Here is a 15572-nt window from a genome sequence, read left to right on the forward strand (position 1 = left end):
TGATGGTCAGGCAGTCAGGGCATGAGAGAATGAGATGTCAGAACTCTTCCCAGCACATTATACCTGACGGCAGAGTGACCCTCCATCGACTAAGTGAGTGTCCTCTATGGTTTTCACTGCTGTTGTTTCGATTACTCCAATAAGGAATCTGTTTTTGGGGGGGCCAAGATAAGAAAGCAGAGACTGGTCTGCCATGGAACTGGTCACAGCTATCTTAGAGTTAGATCTGGGGACCTTCCTGCAGAACAGATATAGAAAATGGGTTATTTCACGTGCACTGCATGGTGGCTTCTTGAGTCAGGTCGTTGCCTGTTGCTGTGTAACAACAAGAGTGTAAAACGGAGTGGGTAAGGTTCTAGTCCTGGAGCGAACAGCTCACCCAGTGTCTTCCACTGCATTCAGCTAGAGCACCTGGCAGACAGCAGCTGTTTGAGGACTCTGAAAGGTAGACTGGGAAAGAAGAGTTTGAAGTCCTTCTGAACCAGGGTTGAATTCTTCATTTTCTCCTCTTTCTCATTCCCAGGCCTAAACTCCACACAGCATAAAGCCCAGAAGTGGGCATTAATATAGAGAACTCTAGGAGAAATCCTAAATTCTGGCTGAAGGAATGGAAGGAATTATTATAATACTCAGAGAAAGTAGAGGAATTATTGTTTATTTTTTCTGTTTGCTTTCTTGCACTGTGAAACTCAAGCAATCCTATCATGGCAGCGGGTTGAATCTAGCAGGATCCTAAAATTTCCAGGGCAGGAAACTATTGTGTGTGATCAGTGCAGCTGTGATCCTAAGAGGTGGAATGATCCCCAGTTGCTTCCTCCCCACATCCCCTCCCCTTCACCTGCTTGCCTCCCAACAGGGACGATCATAGATTCTGTGGCTGACAGCAGCATAAATAAGATACCAGCTTTCTGCCCAGGTAATGAGGAAGGGCAGCCCCATTTACCTGGAAAGTACTGGGGAAGCTTTGGGAAGTAAAGTCTTCAACTTTATTATGAACTCCTGGGCTTACCTGTGCGTTGTGATGCAGAAGTGTGACCCTGAAATCACAAAACTGGACTTTGACAAATGAGATGTGCCCTAAACCACTGCCAGGCCCCATGCTGGCCACTGGGTGTGGTGCATGTGTGGGGCGCAGAGACTTTGAAATCTTAACTGATAGTGGAACTGCTGTCTACAGAAGATTGGTCACAAGTTCCAGCCAGAGGACAAGTAGGTTGATTAATGCACATTGAGGTAGAAATGCCAACTTTCTCTTTGGGAGTTTAAGATGATCTAGAAATCTCGTAACAATAATCAAAATGTTCAGGATACAATTTAAAAATACTTCTTGGCCTATGTGGGGTGGGGGGTAGGAAAATTGACTCACATGGAAAAACCCAGAAGACACCAATGCCAAGAGAACACGGATGTTGGCTTATTGGACAGAGGTTAGCATCACTGTTATAAAATGTTCCAACAAGTAAGGGCGAAACTCCTGAAATAAACAGAAAGAATGGACACTCTCAGGAAAGACATAAAGAACTAAATAGGAATTTTTCAACTGAAAAATATAACTGAAAAACTTTCACTGGGGGAGATGAGCAGTAGAGTGAAGATGGTGGAGAGAGTGGGTGAGCATGAAGACAGATGAGGAGAGACTCTCCAGTCTGGGAGAAAACTTGAGGGGGAAGGGAGAAACTTGGACCTGTGAGACAGTGACAGAAGGTATAACATCCAAGCCCTCATAGCGACAGAGAAGAGAAATAGTACTGTAGGAAACTGACTTGAAGAAATAATGCCTGGAAGCTTCTAACTGGAGACTCAAAAAATCTTAAACCAGGATAAAGACCAAGAAACCCCACACAGACACACGAAAGTAAAATTATAGCAACACGGAAACTAAAGGTGAATATTTGAAAGCAGAGAAGGGCAACAAGCCTCCAGATGACTGCAGACTTCTCATCAGAAATTGTTAGGGCCAGGAGGAGTGAAATCAAGATGTGATGTGCTGGGGAGGGGGTGGAAATGTCAACTCACAATTTTATATCCAGCAGAAATACCCTTAATCAACAGGGTTGAAGCCAAGACATTCTCAGATGAAGCAAAACTAAAAGGAAGTTGTTGGAACTGAAAGAAAATTTGGAGCATCTGCATTGAAGACACAACAACAGAAATGATTGATATCTGCCTGAATATAACACACAGTACTCTTGTTCTTCCCTCAAAATAATTATAACATTAGAGGATGGGAGTTTCAGTGTAATTAGAAATAACACAGAGAGAGGAATGTGAAAGAACCTGTGATGGTGGTCAAGTTGAGGCAGTGAAATATCGACTCTAAGTTGCCGTGAAATGCGATACATAAATATCTTGATACCTAGGGCAGCTACTTAGTAAAACTGAACAAAAAGTCAGAAACAGATATTCAATGAAATACTAAAAATGATCAAATAGTCCAGAAGAAGTCAGGAAAGGAGGGAGAAATAATGAAAAGAAAAACAGAATAGAAAACAATTAAATGGAAGCCCTTAATATATCAAGTCCAAACATATCAGTAGTGTCCACTAACTACAGGTGGTGTGAGCTAAGCGGGGAGCTACATGCCTGAGTCGCAGCCACCTGAAGGCCGCAGGCAGGGGGAGTTCAGGGCCAGCCTGGGCAACGTAGGGGGACCCTGTCTTTAAAAAAATGGTTATAAGCACACCAAGTAAATGATAGAAGTTATCAGAACGAATTTGGGGGAAAAAAATCTGATTCTATGTTTGTTTTAAAAGATCCACTTCAGATAAATAATACACATAAGATTACAAAGATAAAAAAAGTTAAACCATGGAAACACTAATCAAAAGAAGACTGGAGTATCTTCTGCTAATATCTAAGTAGACTTCAGAGTAAAGAAAATTAGCAGGTGTAAAGGCACGGCATTAGGATAAAAGGACCAGTCGTACCAAGACACATAACAGTGACAGCTTTCTACTCTGAAAACTTGTCCACAAACTAGAATAGAAGGAAACTCTTGAACTTGTTAAATGCATCTAACAACAACAACAATATAAAAAAGATTATCTCTAACTTCATACTTAATGTTTTCATTCTTTTGGGGAATAGGGTACGACTGTCTTGTGTGACCATTTCTACTCAGCACTGTTCACCATTCTCCTGTTCAACATTATCAGTTATTGTCAGTACAGTAAGGCAGGGCAAAGAAGTAAAAGGCATACAGATGGGAAAGGAAGAAGTGAAGCTGCCCCCATTTCCAGGTTACCTAATTGTGTAGAAAACCAAGGAGTCCATCAGAAGCTCCTAGAAGGACTAGATGAGTTTAGTAGGTTTGCAAGATTAAGTGCCGATGCACACAAACAAGTTTCTATATTCTTATAATTAATAATTAGAACCCCCTCCCCCAAGTACCATTTATAAAAGCAACAAGTGAAAAATATTTAGGTATAAATTGAAAAATCATGTGTGGATCTGTGTGTAGAAATTGTAAAACACTGATGAAGGAAGTTAAAGAAGACCTAAATAAATCGGGAGATAGTGAATGGATGAATGGATGAATGAATACATAGATAGATAGGTTATATTCAGGAACTAGAAGAGTCGGCGTAGTTAAGATATCATTTTTACCCAGTTGATCCACATACTTAACAAAATTCCAATGAGAAATCTCAGCAGGACTTTGTAGCTACAGACAAGGGTATTCTCAAATGTACATGGAAAGGCAGAACAACTAGAATAGCCAAACCATGTTGGAAAAGGAGAATAAAGTCAAGGGAATAATTATTCTGCCTAGATTTTCAGACTCACTGTAAAACCTTCTCACAAACTGCTAGCAGTTTCTCCCCTTCCCTCCCTCCCTCCCTTCTTCCCTTTCCTCCCTTCCCTTCCCCTTCCTCCCCTCCCCATCCCCTTTCTGTCTGTTGTTGAGACAGGGTCTCAGTGTATTGCTCAGGATGGCCTTGGACTCCTGGACTGAACCAGGCCTCCAGCCTCAGCCTCCCCAGTGGCTGGAACTGTAGGTGCGCACCAACGCACCCAGCTAATGCTAGCGGTTTCTTTTCTTTGCTGACTCAAAACTGAGCTGTGGCTTTTGGCCAGAGACCTTGTTTCACCTGCTGTTATCACTCTATACATGGCTTGCTAGGCTTTCTGGGAGCAGGGCGGCTGGGTTCTTTGGAGTGTTCAAGAACAGCCCACAGTTTCCAGGTGCTCCCCCGGTCTCTGTGGGCATCATTCTTGATAATGCCCTATTTGCTCTGGCTAGTCACATGACCAAGAGAAGAGTCCCTGTGGGAAGGGGACTGCACCAGGCTTCTCCACTGGAGTTTGAACTCCCTGGGGACTTGTAGATTACTGCCTCACGGATGGTGAGTGCTTTTGTTTTTTATTTTGTTGTAACATAGCTTTCCTTCAGATGCTGCGAAACTGTATGGCTTCCGCAAAAACTGTAGTTTCTAAGAAGGAGAAATTAAAGACTGCCTGCTATTGCAAAAAGAGAGAAACCATGATCGTTTTAAATGTAGTGAAAATATATTTTTCTGAAAGCTTTGATGATCATAAACAGCTTTATAAGGATTTTTAATTACACTTAAAAAGTGAAACCTCCCTGACTTCGTTCTTTGTGTGCCTGATCTGTTTCCCCCAAAATTCTTCCCACCATTTATTTTATTCTCATTCTAAGGAAAGGGTTTCCAAAACGAGCTCTCAGAGCATTGACACAGTCTCAGAATTAATTCTGGGGTTGGAAAGAAACCTTACTGGTCACGCAGTCAGATACCATCCAAAGAGGTCATTTGTCCCAAAACAGCCACCAGGATTTACATAGTGAAGGCACAAGGCAGGAATACCGAACCAGAAACCTGTCTGCAAACCAAGTACATGGTATAGATGGAGGAATTGGGGGGTTTGGGTCAATTCTTCATTCCTTTGTCTTTAGGCAGTGGTGACCTAAGAGACCAGATTGGTGTGACATGGATGGAATCTTGTCAGAACAAGATTTCTGGGAGGGGACCACAGAGCAAAGTGGGGAAGACTCAGGTGGGGCTGGAGAAGGCGGAGTCTGGACGACCAGCACCACGGCTGTGTCCTCCGCTCCCTCTCAGAGCTCTGGGCTTCCGGTGGCAGTGAGGTGGCAGTGAGGTGTCCAGTTGAACAGTGATTCTTAGCATTCCCAGGAGGCTCTGGATATTAGAATTTCTGATGAAGATGTGTAGCTTGAAGAAAGCAGAGTCAACGTAATTCTCACTTGCAGAATGCAAACTACAAAAAGCAAAGCACAACGAAATATTCCAGGCTGCAGGAGCATGCAGAGGGTGAGGCAGGGCTGTCGAGATGTGAGGTTTTAAAAAATGTCACGAAACGGTGGTGTTAACAAACAGATGATCTCGGCGACAGTCACCAGAGGGCAAACACCTGTTCTCTTATGTGGATGGAGCTCTAAATGCCCCCCAGAGCAGTGTCTGGCCCATAGGTTAGCCCCATTGAATAAATTAATCCAGAACCACTCCCCTTCAGAAAGCTTCGTGTTGGACTTTGAGGAGGGTTAGAGGGAGTGACACAGTGCTGTCCTTTCAGTAGTCCCACCTCTCCACAGGTGAAGTGTGACTGGTGAGCTCCAGGACACCTGTTCACTTTGGTCTGAAGTCTGCAGCTGTGGAGTCCTGGGTCTTATCTGCCTGCACAGATTTCTGTGATTGTCAAATGCCCCCTTCTGTTTCTGTCCTTGTTCACAGGAGAAAGCAAAATGCTGGTTCATGTCTCCTGCCTTTGGCAGTGGATTAAAACCCATCACCAGGAAAACGTTGTCTTGCCTTCACAGACTTCTGTGGCCCTTGTGGTAAAATATCACTGAGAAAGAAGCTCAGGCCGGATGCAGTGGTGCACACATGTAATTCCAGCTTCTCCCGAGTCTGAGGCAGCAGGAGGGTTGCAAGTTCAAGGTTAGCCTAGGCAATTTAGCAAGACCTTGTCTCAAAATAAAAAGGGTGGGTGTTTCGCTGTGTGGTAAAGTGCTTGCCTAGTGTGTGTGTGAGGTCCTGGGTTCACTTCCCCAGACCACAGAAAGCAAGCTCAGAACTCAAAAAAAGTATGCGATTGTTCCTTTTCCATGGGTAATAACCATCTCTCTGGGCACTGTTCTCAGTGCATTCTGACCGAGGAATCAATATTCCTTTGATAGTCTGGTTGTAACACAAAAGTCCATTGTGAACTAGATGACTCTTTCAGAAAACTCTATAAAGTGACCTAAAGCAAAATTTAAGAATGTGAGAAACTGATAACCTGGAATTTTAAAGCTACATTATCTGAAACTACTCAGTAACCATTTTTTTCTGTTTGGGGATGTTTTGGGTTTCTTAGACTTAAAAAAGTTCAATGCTGCAGCAGGTGGTGTATCTCAAAGGTGGATTGTGTGCTTAGCACATGTGAGGTCCTGTGCGCACACACACACACACACACACACACACACACACACACAAATTAGGTGCCATGTTATGTCTTTAATGAAGACAGGTTCTGCCTTCCGTAGCTGGAATTGTTTGTTCTGGGCTGTGTCTCCAGAGCCTAGAGCAGTGGCCTCACATGTGGGAATGAACAGCTCAGCTCAAGTTCTACCTCTTTCTTTTCTGCTCTTCACCCGTCCACAGTGGTACATGTCCTCTCTCTGATTGGTTGAGACAGTGCCTCGCTGTGCTGCCCAGGCTGGCCTTGGACTCCCAATCTGAAGGGGTCCTGAGTAGCTGGGAGGGACTTCGGGTGTACGCCACCCCGCCTGGCACTTTACTCCTTTTCTGATCTTTGGTGCCTCTGTCTCCACTGATTCCTATAAAGACCCAACTGTGTGATAGACAAGAGTGTGAATAGATAAGAGTTGGTGTTGCTGTGTCTTCAAATCTCAGCCCTACTCTGCCAGGTGACTCTGGGCAAGTCACCACCTCTCTGTTTTTCCACTGTTCTGCCTGTCACATGGTAGAATGGTGGTTGAGCATCTGGAATACAGTGTTCATGGAGGGAGATGAAACGGGGAAGGTAGACCAGGACCGATCATCAGGATCCTTTTGTGACACACCTCAGAGTTTGGATCTAAGTAATGAGAGTTTTCAAAAAAAAATTTTTTTTTTTCAAACATCATCATGACCTAAGTCTCAGTTTATTAGACAACAACTTCCTTCAGCGCGAGCTCTTACTGAACCATGGGCTGTTCTTTGGTTTGCCTTCCCGTTGGTGCGGTTTGTGTTTTATCTCATTGTCCTACATTTTCTTCTATTTCTAGCTTTTATTTGCTAAAAGTCTACAGGTCACTTTTGTCTAGAATAGACCTTACATGATATCAGGGAGACCACAAAACATAAAAGGGTGTCTGTGTATTGTCCCATTTTCTCTTGGTAGAACTTCCGTCTGCGGCTCCCTTCCTGCTCTAGATCTGCTAGTGTCCCTCTCCTTTGGGGGAAGTGTTTCTAAGGTGCTTGGATCCATTCTTGATGAACTAGAAACAGGTGCTGGGTGTGAGGTCTGCCTTTGGGGTGTGTGGGAATGCGCTTTCAGCACACCTTCAGTCCTGGAATACGTGCATTGCCAGAAATATGCTTTCAGAATATTCTCCCTTATGCACAGGAAAGTCACAGAGAAGATTTGGGGCTCCTCAACTAGGTCACAGTGTCCAGGAGCAGAAGGCCACACCCCCCTCCTCCCTGATCAGAATCAGCGTATTGTTTGTGATACAAATCCAATTAACCAAGGCCTTCACATCTCCCACTTCCTGTTCATTTCCCCCAGGCACAAATTGGTTCAAGGAGAAAAGTTTGTTTTTTTTTTTTTTCCTACCTTTTAATATTTTGAGCTGCTTAGGTTTGGGATTCAAAGTGGTTTTGTTGCTCATTGCTTAACTGGGCTGAAGATTATCTCATGTGACGGCCGAGATCTCTTGTTTTGGAATTGCCAATACTTTCTAGAACGGCCATTCTGTACAGCTGCCAACATGCCCTGGGTCCTCCTGCTTCATATTACAGTGATACTGCTTTGTCAGGGTGGAATCCAGCCTCACAGGGCTGCAGTCAGTCTCTGCTGACCTCATGCCACAGCACAGCATGTTCAAATCTGGGAGAAACCTGAGGGTTATTCGGCATAATCCTCTTCCTTCTCCCTCACAAGCATGGAACCCTCACTCTCCTCGGAAACCGTATGTTGTATATGTGTGTGTATCTGTCTTTTTCTTTTTCAAACCCTCTTCCTATCCTTCTACAGCTTTTAGCGGGGGCTGGTTGACAGACTGTCAGGGAGTGACCCAGGCTGCTGGAACTCGGCGTTTTCAGCAGCAGATCTCAGCCAGGTGCATGAGCTATTTTAAGACAGTAAGGTCCGGCCCATGGAGCATGGTGTGGTCTGATTCCTCATTGTTCGTTTTTCTCACTGCTGTTGGAGCAGAATGCAAAGGGCACACTAGCCGTATGGGCATGCTCAGACCATGCTCGAGTGTCCTGATCCCCCCCCCTCCCCGGAGTGTTTCCTTCAGTGAATAGAAGTGTCCTCTGCCTTTGGCAGTTTGGGAGAGGCTAGGGTTAAACTGGACGGTGCCAGGCATGCAGAACAAATAAGAATTTGGGTTAAAGCCCCTTGAAAATATTTCTCCCTTTTTTTTTTTTTTTCTAAAAAGGTTCTTATCACTCAGCCTCTTGTTTTCAAAGTATTTCCCCCCAAGGACTTGATGGTTTTGTGAGTTTTAAAGCAGCATGCACAAGTCTCAGTGCTAAATTTGTGTCTTCAGATCAGCCGAGCAGGCCTGAGACACGGCTGGGTGGGAAGATGATCCGGCTTTACCCAACACCCAGGGCTCACGTTTCACCCACGCGCAGGAGAGGCATTGCCAGGGGCTTGATCTTACCTGGATTTTTCAGTTGGTTCCATAAATGATACATAGGTACTAAGAGATTATCTGCTAAATAAACAGATTCTTTATAGGTTTTCAAAGTTAGTGAGCATTAATACTGTTTGTCACTGAGCAGTCGGATTTGAGATCTAGATTTGTCACTGTGATGTTTGATATTGAATTACTCTTAGGCCTTCTGCTTGATCATTTAAATGCCAGCTCTGTTAACAGATTTGTGCCTCTGCTCTGTATCCTGTTTTTTCTGTTTGTTCTGAATCTTGGATTCAAGAACCCTGGCACATCTCTGTTGGCCCTGAAGTTAGAAAGGTCAGTTTACGTCTCTTGCTTTATGAAGAGTGCTTCCTCAGGGTGGATGTGATGGTCAGAAGGAAAGATTGAGAGGCAATCCCATGAACACCAAGAAAAGTCATCCTTTTTCTTTTTCTTCATTAGTGACACTGGGGAACGGGGACCATAATACATAACTTAATCCCTTTAAAATTTTTTTTTGTGGTACTGGGGATTGAACCCAGGGACACTATCACTGAGTGCCATCTCCAACCTTCCTTTCCCTCCCTCCTTCCTTCCTTCCTTTGTATTTATTTATTGGTTCTAGGGACTTAACAGGGGTGCTTTACCACCAAGCTACATCCCCAGACAATTTTGTTTCTTTGTTTTGAGGTAGGGTCTCAGTAAGTTGCTTAGCTTAGCTTGCTAAGTAGCAGAGGCCAGCTTTGAACTTGAATCCTCCTGCCTCAGGTTTTCTTGTATCCAGTGGTTGAATTAATTTACCAGAGTAGAGAGTTTTCTAAAGCTGAGTGAACAATTTTAGGTTAAACTGGTTCCTTGCTTCCAACAATCAACTCAGTTAAATTATTCTCATTGAAATGATGATAACAGTGTTCTGAAATGACGTACTTGCCTCCTGCATCTGACGTTCTCCTTGTGGCTCTAGATGGGGATGATGTCCCACCTTCTTGCATGAGGTTGCAACAAGCTTTGTGAACATTGGTTTCTAAAGAACAGAGTAACATTTTGAAGGTAGACTTGAGGGGAAAAATGTAGCCAGCTCAAGGAAGTAAAGGAAGTGTTTTAAACAGAATTCTGTAGAACTCACTGTATTTGTTGAACTCATCTATGTTTTAATATAAAAGATTATAATATTCCCCGAGGTCCAATTCTAAAAATGAATAATTTTCGTTTTCCATTCTCAGTAATCCTGCAGGACCACACATCTTTACGTTTATGTTAAAGCCATTTGTATAATACCGACACTCCGGAGCATTCCTTGCGTATTATCAGAGTTTTCTATACAAATGCTTAAAGTGTAAGGTGGCAATTTAGGACATACATGTGTAATCACTTGGTCTCATATTGATGCTCTGCTTTCAAAATAAATTAATCTGGGCTGGGATTGTGGCTCAGTGGTAGAGCGCTTGCCTAGCACGTTTGAGGCACTGGGTTCGATTCTCAGCACTGCGTATAAATAAATGAAATAAAGGTCTATCAACATCTAAAAATTATTTTTTAAAAAAGTTAATCTACATTGGACTGTTACTGTATTAACGTGAACTTTTGGAAGACACAAAAGAAAAAACCTTCCTTCACATGTAAACCTTCAAACTACAGCTTGCCCTCAATCCCGTCATTCCATGGGTCTCCTAATGCCACTTAACGGTCAGATCCCGCAAGAACAATGCAATTGTTCCACATTATTTTGTAGAAATTTTTAAATTGTTTTTAGCTGTAGTTGGACACAATATCTCTTTTATTTTTATGTGGCGCTAAGGTTCGAACCCAGTGCCTAGGCGAGCACACTACCGCTCAGCCCCAGCCCCTGTTTTGTAGAAGTTTTAACTGTATATGGTTCAAAAGAAATAGCTGGAGCAGTGATTTGGGAGGTGGTGACTAGCACACAGCACTGCGGGAGGAAAGGACCGTTTCCGGTTGGTGTTCCCTGTTCAAGGTGCCTCTCATCATCTCTTGAAAATCAGTGAGCCCCTGGTGCAGGGCGCCCTCCTATAATCTCAGCAACTTAATAAGACACTAAGCAACTTATACCCTGCCTCAAAATTTTAAAATTATAATTTTTTTAAAGGGCTAGGGTGCAGCTCAATAGTTAAGCATCCCTGGGTTCAATCACTGGCACAAAAATAAAAATACAATCAGTGAGCCAATGAGAGTGTACATGTCCCTTAAGAATGCTAGAGAGAACAAAGGTCAAGAACTGAGACTTAGGGGCTGGGGCTCAGTGGTTAAGCACTTGTCTCGCATGTGTGAGCCACTGGGTTGGATCCTCAGCACCACATAAAAATAAGTGAATAAAATAGAGAGATATTGTGTGCATCTACAAGTAAAAAAAATTAAAAGGACTGTGACTTAAAGCTTAAAAACACTTGTCACCAATTATTTTAATTCATACCAGAAATTATTAAATGTCAGCTGCAGTATATCCTGTCTGAACTTGAAGGTTGCAAGCCAGTAATTTGTTCATTCAACAAATAATTACTGAGGATTTGCTGTATCTGCGGTTTAGGGGTTTAGATGGACTTGGGATTTATCTTCAGAAAACAGTCATCCTAGTTAGGAGGAAATAAGTGAGTGACAAGGCACCTGCCTCGCATGCGTATGATCCCCAGCACCTCAAAGTAAAAAGGAAGAAAGAAAATTAGTCACATTCTGGTTGGGAGAGATGACAACAAGTCATGAACCTAGTAAGTGGGCCACGTAGCGGGTTAGAGGAGGTCAGGCAAGCAGCTGAGGGACTAGGCGGGCTGGGGACAGACAGACACCCTTTTAAATGGGGAAAGTTTGAGCCTCGTCAAAGGCTTCAAAAGTGAGCAGGTGAGTCATTCAAGGAGGAGCGACCTCCGGGCAGAAGTTCAGCCAGAGCCAAGACAGGAGTATTCCCAGTGGTTGCTGTGACCACAGAACCAAGGGGAGGGATTATAGGGAGCAGGGTGGCTCAGTAGCTACTGCCAGGGAACAAACCACCCCAAGGTCCAGTCACTTAAGACGACTTTTATCTGCTTACAACTCTGCAAGTCCTACAGTTGGGCCAAGCTCAGCCAGGTGACCCTCCTGCTGGTCCTGCCCTGGGTCGCTACGCCGTGGGGGCTGTGGTGGGACTACTGGTGTCTAACGTGGCCTCCCTTCCCCACAGCTAGCTGTTGGCACTGATGTCACTGGGCGTCTTCCTCTGTGAGCAGCTGAGGGACACATTGTCCTGAGCTGAAGTGGAAGTGGGCCGAAGGGCTTGGCCAGCAAGAGCGGCCACCCCAACGTAGAAAGCACTGCCCAGGCCTCTGCTGCATCTCAGGGGCTCACATTTCATTTGGCCAAAGCAATCCATGGTCAAGCCAGTCTCCCATCCCAGGAGGGACAGATAGATTCTACCTCTTGATGAAAGGAAAGGGAGAGTGAGAATTATAAGGAATTACTAGGTGGGATGAATCTGGCTCTCACCCTGTATACCTACGGCCAGGTGTGGCATGCCCTTGAAGGCCATCTTTAAGGGCGCACTTTGTCTTTGACTGTAAAAAATTCATTGAAGAATTTTAAGCAGAGGTGTGACATGATTTGACTTGGGTTTTTAAAAGATTGTGCAAGCTGGAATACCAAGAACAGGTTGTATAGGAGCAGGGCGGAGCACGGGCGCCATGTTGGTGACCAAAGAGAAGCCTGGCTGAGCTCCAAGAGACGGGGGGACTTGGAAGGGGCTGGGATCTGCATGAGCTTCCAAGAACTCGTCTTTGGAATTGTCAGGGGAGAAGAGGTGTCTCCAAGGCACGGACTGAGGAGCGAAGCGCCCAGAGAAGAGGGGACTTCGACTCAGGACCAGCCAGATTCTTGGCATTGAAGGAAAGAATTTCATTGAGCACCTGCCAGTCAGAGGCCTAGACAGAGGTGTGTTTGAGAAGGTGGATAGAAGTTGAAGGGAGATTGGAAGAGTCTCCAGAGGGACGCCTTTGTGGGTAGAGCAAGCAACACGCACTCAGGGGACAAGGTGGGCCAGCTCCAGAGAAGGAGGCAGCAGCCTGTGAGAGGGACAGTGCTGGGGTCCAGATGTGGAGCAGGTAGAGCTGCAGGCTTCCCGCCAGTTTCCCCTGCACCCCTCATGTTTCAGGGCCACAGGGCAGGGGGGCGGGCCAGAAGCGTGTGGCCCGGGAGTTGCACTTGTTCTTGGGGGTGTCCCACATTTCAGTGGCTCAGGGACGCGTCCTTTGAGAACTGAGTCTCTCTCTATTCCCAAGTTCCTATCTGGCAGCCAGTAATGTGGTGACGACTGGCCACCTCCACATGGACTAATTAGAAAAGCCACTTGACCATGTTTGAGATTAGGAAGAAAGGAATGGGGAAACGATGAGTTCAGACAATTTTTATGGGCTTTCCTGAAATCAAGAGAGGGAAATGGGGCACTGCCTAGCGTAGGAAACGGAACCAAGATGGCAGACCTGACCCTCCTAGGCTCAGGAGGTAATGCATCAGAAAGGAAAGCTGATCCATTTCTTTCTTCAGAAAAGACAGAGAAGGGGTTGGGATGTGGCTCAGCGGTCGGTCAGGCACTTGCCTAGCACATGTGAGGCCCTGCGGGGGTGGGGGACTTATTGGCTTTCAACAAATAAATGTTTAAAAAAAAGAAAGAAAGAGAGAGGCTCAGAAATAATTCCTTTGTTCGCATAACTGTCCTGGGCGTGCTTGCAGACCTAGCCCCCGTATGTAAGGGCGAGAAGGAGAAGGGAGGGTGGCAGAAGTGGGTGGGCGGGAGCTGCATGTGCATCTCAGCACCCACAGTGCAGCGTCCCCACCAGTCAGATGTACCTAGAGCCTGTTTTCCAATGTAAAATCCATTTGCCAAACCACCCAGGACTAGTTTTCAGATACTTAAAATAGGAAATTTTGACATGTGTAATCCCAGGAAATATGGTTAGAATGTGTGCTTTAGTCTCATTTGCTTTTCTTTCTTTCTTTCTTCCTTCCTTTCTTTTTTCTTTTTTTAGTAGTTGTAGATGGACAGCATGCCTTTATTTTATTTGTTTACTTTTACGTGGTGCTGAGGATGGAACCCAGGGCCTCACACATGCTAGGCCAGCGTTCTGCTGCTGAGCTACAGCCCAGCCCCTCCTTTGCTTTTAGTAAAAAGCGTAGTGCTTGCTTGCAACCAGAGAATAAGTAGAAAATGCAAATTGTTTGGGCTGATTCTTGGAGGGAAGATAGTATTCATGTTCTTAGTGGAAATTTGTGAGGAAAAGTCTTCAGAGGCTGGGCACGGTGGCACACACCTGCAATCCCAGTGAGAACTGCGGATTCCAGACCAGCCTCAGCAGCTAAGGGAGACCCTGTCTCAGAATTTTAAAAGGCTGGCAATGAGGCTCACTGGTTCAGCATCCTGGGTTCAATTTCCAGAGACATGACAAAGTTTATAGGGAGTTATTTCTGGGAGTGGAGCGTCTCATTTTGTTACTGTTTTGGTTTTCTGTTTCAATTCCACCAACACCTCATGCAGATCATCTGTTGTCTGACCACCTTTTATTTGCACCCTGATTGCAACTTCATAAAAGATTTCCTTTTTAGGGGTCCAGAGGTGCTGACAGAAGAGGAAATATTTATGATCAAATTACACATCAGAAGGTGGTTACAATTACCCATAATTTGCTGGGTGTGTTTGGACACTTCCCTCCAATCCCAGTGAGGCAGAAGATCATAAGTTTGAGGCCAGCCTGGGCAAGTTAGCGAGACCCTGTCTCAAAATACAAAAGAAAAGGGGCTGGGGCTGGGGCCGGGGCTCAGTACTGGAGTGCTTGACTAGCACATGTGAGGCACTGGGTACGATCAATCCTCAGCACCACATCAAAAGAAATGAATAAAGGCATTGTGTCCATTTACAACTTTAAAAAAAAAATGTTTTTGTTTATTTTTTTAAAGAAAAGACTAGTATGTGGCTCGGTCCCCAGACCCCTCTCCAAAAAGTTTACCCACAATTTAAGGAATGCAAATGATAAGTAAAAATAAGGTATCACTTTAATTATCAGATTCATGAAAATACAAAAGTTTGACACGTGGTAAAGCTGGCAGTATTCTGGCACTGTTGGTAGTGGTGCAAATTGCCATAATCTTTTGGAAAAGCAAGTTGGTCGTTTCCATCTCTGAAACACGGCTAGAAATTTACAGTCAGTATACCCACAGAAGTTCCCCAAGAGATACAGAAGTATGGAAGTGCATTGTAGCTTCGTGGTAAAGTGCTTGCTTAGCATGTCGGGTGGGGCCCAGGGTACAGTCCCCAGCACCCACCCAAAACACACACACACACACACACACAGAAAAATTTCAGTATTGTCTATAATTTTAAAATGGGCCAGATGCAGTGTCACAAGCCTATAATCCCAGCAATTCAGGAGGCTGGCGAGAGGATCAGAAGGTCAGCTTGGGCAACTTAGTGAGGCCTAAGCAACTTAGTGAGACCCTATCCCAAAATAAAAATGAAAAGGGCCGGAGGGGTGGCTCAGAGGTAAAGCACTCTGATGTTCATGCCCCAGTACCAAAAAAAGAAAAAGAATTAAAAATAAAATGGGAAGAATTTGTTTCGATGGCCCAGGGAAGTTCAGTAACCACTCTCTTTGACATTACCCTAACCCTTCTCTCAAAAGTGGTGCTGTCTTCCTCCCCTAATGAGGAGCTGTGTTCCATGTTGTCCTGTTTTACAATTATCAATGAGTTCACAGGAAGTCTC

General features: G+C 44.6%; 1 protein-coding gene across 10 annotated transcripts in view; it reads left to right on the forward strand.

Annotated features, from left to right (window-relative positions):
• Positions 1-15572, forward strand: part of Tmcc1 (transmembrane and coiled-coil domain family 1) — a 164303-nt gene that overhangs the window by 111188 nt on the left and 37543 nt on the right. Inside the window, exon 1 of one of the 10 annotated variants that reach the window (XM_078033431.1) lies at positions 7917-8170. The exons of 8 other annotated variants lie outside the window; for them this stretch is intronic. In XM_078033431.1, coding sequence (XP_077889557.1) covers positions 8129-8170 — 42 coding nt within the window. In that variant the 5' untranslated portion in view covers positions 7917-8128. Of the gene's footprint in view, positions 1-7916; positions 8171-15572 lie in introns of those variants that run through there. One more of the 10 variants, XM_013362205.4, reaches the window with a different exon arrangement.

The sequence above is a fragment of the Ictidomys tridecemlineatus genome, chromosome 16, assembly GCF_052094955.1.
Source record: "Ictidomys tridecemlineatus isolate mIctTri1 chromosome 16, mIctTri1.hap1, whole genome shotgun sequence".
Lineage (NCBI taxonomy): Eukaryota > Metazoa > Chordata > Mammalia > Rodentia > Sciuridae > Ictidomys > Ictidomys tridecemlineatus.